General features: G+C 42.1%; 1 protein-coding gene across 1 annotated transcript; it reads right to left on the reverse strand.

The window, feature by feature from the left end:
- Positions 1 to 4,053: 4,053 nt before the first annotated feature.
- LOC103704947 (protein SIEVE ELEMENT OCCLUSION B-like) lies at positions 4,054 to 9,105 on the reverse strand. Its single transcript, XM_008788480.4, has 6 exons — positions 8,759 to 9,105; positions 6,989 to 7,084; positions 6,264 to 6,712; positions 6,053 to 6,162; positions 4,966 to 5,591; positions 4,054 to 4,879 (listed from the first exon to the last, which is right to left on the reverse strand). The coding sequence occupies exons 1-6, from the start codon at positions 8,957 to 8,959 to the stop codon at positions 4,262 to 4,264; spliced, it is 2,100 nt and encodes a 699-aa protein (XP_008786702.2). The 5' UTR covers positions 8,960 to 9,105; the 3' UTR covers positions 4,054 to 4,261.

The following is a 9,105-nucleotide window of genomic DNA, read 5'->3' on the forward strand; positions in this document are numbered from 1 at the left end:
ACGGCAAGGCACGTCCCGACATGTCCCGTATCGGCACATCTCGGCACGGCACGTACCGACATGTCCCGTATCGGCACATCTCGACACGGCACATCCCGTATCGGCACATCTCGGCACGGCACATCCCGTATCGGCACATCTCGGCACGGCACGTCCCGACATGTCCCGTATCGGCACATCTCGGCACGGCACGTCCCGACATGTCCCGTATCGGCACATCTCGGCACGGCACGTCCCGACATGTCCCGTATCGGCACATCACATACCGGCACGGCACGGACCGTCCCGTAGACGTTGTGATACCTATTGTAAGGAAATAAATATTTGGTACTTACCTTTTGCTTGGGCCGCCTCTTTTGAATCTGAGTAGATGGATTACAGATGGTAACTTTCTCAACACCAGGTGAATAACTATCCTGTCCAGATAGAACCAACTCAATCGCAGACGGGTCACGTCGAGTAGACGTATCAACCTTCATTGAAGCGCGCCCACGTGAACCGGTCTTCCGTTTTGCAGGCTCTAAAAGAGGTGTACTATCTGGACTTGCAATCTCTCGTAACTTCTTGATCATCTGCAATTGAGAAGCCCCATCTAACTTCTTGAATCGTAGCGCAATCAAATCTAACTCTGCATCACAACTCAACTGAATTGGCTGCACGGGGGGTAGGCACAATATCAAGTTTCCTCCAATGAGGATCTATGCAGTCGAGAGGAATGGGCCGACCTTCCACCCTGTACCGCGCAATCTGGTGAGCACATGGTATACCATGTGTGCGTCGAATAGCGCACCCACAATTTGAATCATCAAACCCAACTGAATTGGCTCGTTTCGATTGGGCGAGGACATGATTTAACGCACTTATAGATATGAAACCTCGCAACTCTTTGAATTCAGCTGGCTTGAAGTTGTGCTGCACTACCAATAAACTCTTCTCCAATGAGGCTTTAACGGAGCTGTGCTGCAACTCAATCAATCCATGTATTCTAGTCCAAGATGACTCGAAACTTCCTTGGCTTGATCCAAGCTGCTTTTTGAGCTTTGCATGTGCACTCTCGACCCTAGTAAACAAATGAAAGTTAGATATAACAATTGAGGCAAATTAAAATTAAATGAGTCTTTATTTGTGATACCTATTTGTCGTCACATTTCCGTAGTGCCTGCATGTATCCGTCCACGCCGCAACAAATCTTTCCTTGTATTTGCTCAGCCAAGTATCTGACACATACTGTAGTGCATCTGGATAGGTACCGAACTCTCTCTGCAGTGCACTCCAGCGATCATTATACTCGTCTTCCGTGGAGGACAGCACTAGTACATTCCAACTCATAATAAATTTATCCCATTTCTCCTTCAATTCGAAAATTTTTTTGCACTTGGCCAAAACATTCCTACTAATATGCCATCTACATAATAAATGTCTAGCAGTAGGAAATACTCTATGAATTGCATTCATCAAAGCCAAGTCTCTATCTGTAACAATCAACTCAGGCAAAACATCATCAGCTATGACACTGCGCAATCTCTCTAATGCCCAAGTATAGCTTTCTTCCCGCTCAGAATTTAAGTATACAAAAGCAATTGAAAATGTCATGTCAGTAGATGTCACCCCCACAATCTCTAAGAGCGGAAGACGATACCTATTCGTCTTGTACGTGCAATCCATTATCAACACACGGGGAAATGCACGGAACAAATCAATGCTGCCAGGGTGTGCCCAAAATAAGTCATGCACAACATCCGTATTAGTACAATTCCTATGCCACTCAATATATTTAGCCTCTGATAATTTACCTAATAGATGTTGCATTTCAGACCTCCCGGCTTTCTCTACAACCTTAAACCGTTGACGTACATTGTAGATAGTCTTGATAGTCGTAACATTGAGGGCATCTCTTTCCTTCAATGTGGATAATATGTCCTTTGGACGAACCAAACTCTTCGACATATCCACTAACAATTCCGTCTCCTGCTCAGATAATCTCCCTGCATATGAGTGCCCCTCCAGATTCTCTGCAGCGGGATGATTGTGCACTCCACATACGACCAGTAATATCCAATCATCCGCAGTATCCAATTTCTTTCCTCTTAATGCAAAAGGGCATCCACACTTCTTTGTCCCACAGGCAGTCTTTATTCGCTTTTCTTTTTTGGTTCGGTACGTCCCACCCCTCTCACAACCTAACGTAATTCTGGGTTTCTTAGAAATGGTACCTGCATCGGATGATTTGATTACAACAACAAAACCATTTCGCCTCCCAGCTTCACGACACCAATTACACAAGTCCTCTCTACTCTTGAAGATCTATACATTAAACAATTTATGTAAGTACACAGTTGTAAAAATAGCTCGCTAAACTAATACAAAATTGCACAATACATTATAATACCTCGTAAGTTGTAAATTCGCTTGTGTAATCCAGTACAAATTCTGATCCAATTATACTCGATTCGGTTGTAGCATAGCCCTACATATAAAATAATTTATCACCAAGAATTAATGAATCAGAGGATCTGTTCGGCACAAAATTCAGCACGGCACGCGATTTGGCACCAGAAGCCTTCTGTTCGGCTGCACAGTGCCGAACAGAAGGCTTCTGTTCGGCTGCACAGAGCCGGACAGAACCCTTCTATTCGGCTGCACAGTGCCGGACAGAAGCCTTCTGTTCGGCACTGTGCAGCCGAACAGAAGGCTTCTGTTCGGTTGTGCCGAACAGAAGCCTTTTGTTCGGCGATCCAGTGCCGAACGGAGCACGAACCGTGAAAAAAAAAAAATTTCGAAACAAGGTGCAACACGTACCTTTGCGGCCGATTCTTCGTCCCAAATTACTAGTTGCTTGTCCATGCTTCGAATGGGGCTTAAATCTCCTTCAAAGATCGCCTAAACGATGTAAATGGATCGAGGGGTTTAAGGGGGGTTTGAGGGGTGTTTTTTTTTTCCTTTTCAAAACGAAACGGAGGAGGAGGAAGGGGGGGTGTACTGAGAAAATTTTAAGGGCAATATGGTAATTACACTAAAGGTTAGTTTGGGTATTTTCTTTTGGTTTTTGGGGGTGTCCATAGCAATAGGGGGGGTGTATATAGAACCCCCCGGGGCTTTCCTCCTGACAGGTGGGCGCTCTCATTCGGCGCCAAAGAGTACGTGGGCGTGCGAGACTGTTGCGACTCGCACGTGTGTCATGGATCCATCATTCCATCTAGAGCTAGAGAGCATATCCGGATGTTTCGAGGAGGAAAGTGGGCCCTGCCCATGGGAAATTTCATAATTAAATTTCAGACTTATTTTATATTTGATTGAAATTTTCAAAATAAAAAAAATAAAATAGCTTTTCTATAAAAATAAAATTTTTATATTTTATAAAAAAATGAAATATGAAAAAGTCTAATTTCTACCGATTGGAAATTAGAATATTTTTTTTAAAAAAGATATTCTTAAGCTTTAAGATAGAATGAGATAAGATCATTTTTTATTAAGAATATAATAGATATTTTATATAATTTTTTTTAGAAAAATAGATACTCAACCAAAGCCACTTTGAAATATATTATTTTCTATAGTTAGCCGAATATGCAAAAACCACTTTCGTAGGCGTTGGCTTTTCAGCAAAAGCATTAGAACAAGGAAAAAAAAATTCTGCAAATTTTTGCATATTATCGACCTGAAAAATTTTGCTGGATTTGGGTCATTAGCCTTAGTAGGGTTTGTGTCAATCTTTCTTGCTAAATTATCAATGGTCCAAGGATGAGAAAAAGCTAGAGCTGATTTACATCATTTCTGTTGGAGGACCGATCGAGCAATTTATAAAATTTCAATTTCCTTCTCCTACTTAGAAATTCAAGCTTGTTATGTGATGATGGACCTTATCAATCAAATGTTTATCCGATGGTAATATTAAAGGAATAATACTAATAATAATAAGTAGTTCCCTGTAAATAGTGCAAGGACAGTGAAGCTTATAGAAAGAAACTTGTGTCCCGTGAAACTAATATTCCGATTAACCATCAACTAGGTGAAGACAAGAAACACCAGTTCTCGAGATTGCTCAGTTACATCTATCATAGAAAAGCAGAAAAATTTTATTCTTAGGTCCATAACAAAAACACATTACAATACTGAGAAAACCTCGCAAGGACGATGATCCCATAGAACGCAAAACACTTCAAACGTTACTAACGCAAGACCTGCTAAAAAAGCATGCTCTTGAGTCACACCCAATCAAGCTTCCAAAGGCTGGAAAATGTAATGCACGCTGATGATAGTTTCAGTCATTGCAGCAGCTGTAGAGGGTGAACTTCTCCATGGGACGCTTGCACTCGTTGCAAGCCACCTTCTCCGTGATCGGGGCGGTGTCGCCGGGAAGGATGAGACGAGTGCAATGCTCAGTGGTGTGGTATGGCAGCAATGCATTTGTCATCGCTTGGATGAAGCCTTCCTCCTCCACAGTTGCTTTCCATTTGTCGAACTCCGAGAGGCAGTCGATGAGCTTCTTGCCTTGGGCCTTTACCATCTCCACCGAGCCCCGGCTGATGAGGGCCCAGCCCTCGTCGCTGCCGTCGAAGGTGAGCATCGTCATCACCTCTTGCATGATGGGGTCATTCTCGATGGTTTTGCCGTGCTGCATCTTGGAGTGCCACATGCTCTCCAGCCTCACCCAGAAGAACCACACCATCGCCGGGTCTTGCCAGTAGCCACTGAGCTTCTCCGCAGCGATCGTCGCCACGACTTTCTTCACTCGCTCCTTTGGATTGCTCTTCCCCACATATACCATCTCTAAGGGGATCTTTGCCTCCTGTGCCGCACGCCTCAGGAGTGTAGTAAACCTTCGAATCCAGTCGATGTCCTCGCCTCCATATAGGCAAACGTACTGGCCTTCTCCCATCTATCAAGCACGACAAAAGAGTGATTCTTTGGTGCTTATGTATGGAGTAAATTAAACAAAGACATTACGAGAACTCGAACTCATACCCATCCCAGTATTGCAGGATCGATTTCATCGATGAGGAATTCAAGCCGCCAAATCTCCTCATTCCAAAGAGCCTCCTCCCTGTTACTGGTAAAAGGAAAGGCCAGAGTGCCCCATATCCACATCATGTGGAGGGCGTTAGGACACACAACCTTCCCCTGAGGATCCAACACCACCAGCACCGGCTTCTTCTCGAAGCGCCACACATCCCTGACGTATTTGATCACAGCTGGGTCGAGCAGCGAAGGGTCGTGCAGCAAATACCATGGCATCATGGATGCCAAGCGATTGAAGGTCTCCTCCTTGGTTTTGTTCCATGGATGGTGCCTGTCAACGACCGGCAACCAGACGATATCGTAGGGCCTCTCGAGCTTCCCTTGGTGAGTGTCGTTGTATATCTGAACAAGAACTAAGAGTTCTTCACGGGGGACGTCGAGGTCCGAGATGAAGAACATAACAATCTTCCTTCTCAGCACATCAACACCGACTCTTTTCTTGCTAGTACCATCAATGAGGGGAAGATCATCCTTCGAGTATAAGAACGCCCTAAGGATCTTCATGTTATCAATGTGGACAGTTTGAAAGAGTCGCACAAGTGTCTGATAAGCCTCAACGTGCTTCTTCTCATCTGCATTAAAAGATAGGATGTAGTTTCTTAGTCAGAATGAATAGAGTTGTTTGGCATTCACAAATTCTCTCTCTCTCTCTCTCTCTCTCTCTCTCTTGTTTGATGTAACCACCAGAATTTTATTAAAGAGAAAGGTATAGGGAGCGAAAATAAGAGGAGATTATTGTGTTAGATAGAAGTGATAGAAAGAAACCAAGAACGTAGAGAGCAGCTAGGAATTCAACCAGCAAAAATAGCAGCTATCAGTGCAGTATATATAAACTTGTACTCGGTCTTGAGCTGGAGAAAATAGTTTTCAGAGTTGAATAGAGCAGGGGTCAGGTAACAGTGAACGTCTTCAGGAAGCAAGGAAAAAGCATTCACAAATTCAATAGTTTAGATCTGCTTCAATTGGAATTGGAGCTCCAAGAATTGTCTTAGCTTAAATCAAAACAATATGGTTTGGGGCTTTAAGTACTGACTAATATGTTGATGGCACAGGGCAAGTTGCTTAGTAAGGTGTTCATGAATGTTGCCAACTTTGTGAGCTAAACTCGACAATTCCCATGTATCAGTGGTGGAGCTCACGTACCTGGAAACAAGCAAAAAAAAATAAGGGATAACAAACATTAACAGTAGGAAATAGTCATGAGTTTTCTGCTACTGATGTAGAAAAGAGCATCATGAGCTTACTCGTGGCCAAGGCCAATAAGCATAGTGATCTGAGCAGCACAAGCTACAACACTTCTAATGGCCCAGTAGGCGGCGGTAGGGATATGCGCCATGGCCATCGACATGTCCGGGGACTCGGGGGAGATGTATTCTGAGGGGAGCTCCCTGAACTCAATGATGCACCTTGTGACATCCACCATGGCCTTGATAAGGTTGTTGATGGTGTCGAATCGCGGCTTAAGAACATCAGTGTGCTCAATAATATCAGGGACTTGCTTAAGTAGAGACACAGATTTCGCAAGGGGATTGACAGTATGAAGCTGGGCAGTCAGCCAGAACTCCCCATAGTTCACTGCAAAGGCTGCTAGGACTAAGACAACCTTTGCATCCCATGTGTAGCTTGACAACATGTTGAACAAGGCCAGTGTTGTTGCATGGGCATCACTGCCACTGGTGCACTTGTATATCATCTATAGCAACATGGTGCAAGAAGTATTCATGTATGTTGTTAGCTTAAGACTTGTTGCATTTAGGTTTTCCAGATAGTGATCTTAAGCAGAGTTTGTGAGCAAGTAAAAGTCTACAAAAATGTACCTTCACTTCAATAGTTTAAAGCAGCTCATCAATAGAATTTAATACACTAAGTGGCAATAGCCTAGCTAGTTTAATGTATGAGGAGGAGAATGCTAAAAATGGTTCAAAATGGGGAACAATCTCATAAATATAATGAGGTTAACATGATTAACCTCGCTAGAAATCCTGTGGATGGTGTATGCAAGCGCTTCGAGCGTTCCAACAACTGCAGGATGATGTGCTGTGTCTTCCACATCCTCCATCTGAGTCTGCTCATCAACCAGAACAACTTGTGAGCTTACTTGACATTTATCAACTACAACAACAGCAAAAGTAAAGTTGGTGAGCTTAATTTAAAGGGGGAATCCAAATAATACCTGACGGTTGGTCTTTCGGATGAGATCCTAAGTTATTATAAATGATGTCAGAGTGAATTTTGCACATAGCTCATATGGACTAGAAGACATTGCGGCATGGGCCTATTTGGATTAAGTACCATGGGTTGATCGTAGTGTTTGTGATTAGATTTGTGATAGTTATAGTTATATTTGAATGGATTTAGACCCTTAACACGACAAAAATGTCAGGACTTAAATAGGGAGAGTATGTGAGGACCCATGCATTTATATTTTTAGTCTTGTATTAGCTATCATTGGGTAGATCTTAAGCACTTAATACGCATCTGTCGGTTAGTCTTTTTGGGTGAGAACTTAGGTTGTTATATTTTTCTCCAAAGAACAATGTGACAGACAAATACTGAATTATTTATTGGTCCAATACTTCACTAGGCGATGTGTGAGATGTGCAGTGCATCAATGCCCTTGCCCGTGTGGCTATGCATGTCTTATATCTTGGTGCCAATTGTTTGAGTTTCTTGTTTCACACTAGTTTATGACAATATGTTCCCTAGTTGAACTAAATGCCGTGCAAAATTTGGTTCATTCATAATTTGTCAATGAATCAGCTGAAATAAACTAACATATGCATGAATTTATATGTTTAATTCATTTTATTCAAATTAAATTAGTAAATTTATGTTTTTCAAGATTATATCTAATTCAAGTACATATAATATATCTTTATACGTAGTCATTTCATTTTAAAAATGACAAAAATCTTGTAACGTAACAATGTATAAATGATAAAATTCTTCAACATCCAAGGACAATCAGCACAGTTGTAGTCATGAATCATGAACCAACTATGCTTGATATATAAGTGGCGCCACAAAATCATAACTTGATCAATTCTTATGATCTTATATTTTCACACCACTAGTTCTACATTAACAAGTGGTTGTTGTTGCTGCTGCTGCTGCTTTAGAACTAGGACGAAGCTTGGCCAAAATCTAGTGAGGGTGGGACTGGAGTTCAGACCATGGTTCCCAACCATCTAGTCAGCGCACTCATTCAACTTGAGAAGTCGGATTGTGTAATTTTTCTTTTTATATTTTTAAAATTTTATTTATTATAATATATTATATATCAATCTTATTTCAAATAAATTTTTTATTACATATAAATGAACCAAAACAAATAAACATTGAGGCACCCTGTTCCCAAGTTAAGCGCCTGATTGATTCAATATCACTTTTAATGCAGTTGTCCATATGCCAATCTCAAAGTTTGCCATAATTGGAAACTCAAGCCAGAGCAAAAATAAAGCCGTCACAGCACAACGATCTTAACCATGCCCTTATAGATGTAAAATTTTTAGCTAAATCAGATCGACTGCCAACATGCATGCAGCGTGCTTTTTTTCTTTTTTGTCAGCGGTGAATCTGATCTAACTAATAATTTCTCCTTATAAATAAATGGTTATGGAGCACAACTATAAGCAAGAAGATTTGGTTAGCATATTAAGACTTATAATATTGTATATTAAGTAATCAAACACCATAAAATTTTGTACCGTGCTTGAGGGAACTAGCTAGTCAAATATACCACTATAAGAGTAGGAGTCGCTCGTTGCAGGATGTCCTGGACGAGGTGGAACAATGGCCTCGCATCGACATCACGGCCATCAGGGGAATGCGTGGCCAGGATTTGCTTCATCACAATATTATCGTCCGACGATGAGAAAAGGTGGCGCTCTCCCTTAATTAGTTGCATCTTCTGTGCTGCCGATATTGCCGACGTCGCCATTTCCACAAGAACGGCTGCACAAAACAAAGGACACGAAGGCTGCACGGTAGTAGCAGCGGCCGCAGAGCTTGGTTGCAGGTAGGCAACGTATATAATGGGAGAAGCATGGGAGCAGATGGAATAAAGCCCGAGTGAACCAACTACCT

This window comes from Phoenix dactylifera, chromosome 13 (genome assembly GCF_051530095.1).
Source record: "Phoenix dactylifera cultivar Ajwa chromosome 13, Ajwa_hap1_PhDact_Kaust_v1.1, whole genome shotgun sequence".
NCBI lineage: Eukaryota > Viridiplantae > Streptophyta > Magnoliopsida > Arecales > Arecaceae > Phoenix > Phoenix dactylifera.

Excerpts from the sequence above, each read along its gene's own strand:
- LOC103704947 (XM_008788480.4), bottom strand. The coding sequence starts at position 8,959 with ATGGCGACGTCGGCAATATCGGCAGCACAGAAGATGCAACTAATTAAG. Across the intron at positions 6,713-6,988 it reads TCCACAGGATTTCTAGCGAG|ATGATATACAAGTGCACCAG; the intron begins GTTAATCATGTT and ends ATGTTGCTATAG. Across the intron at positions 5,592-6,052 it reads CCTGTGCCATCAACATATTA|ATGAGAAGAAGCACGTTGAG; the intron begins GTCAGTACTTAA and ends CTTTTAATGCAG.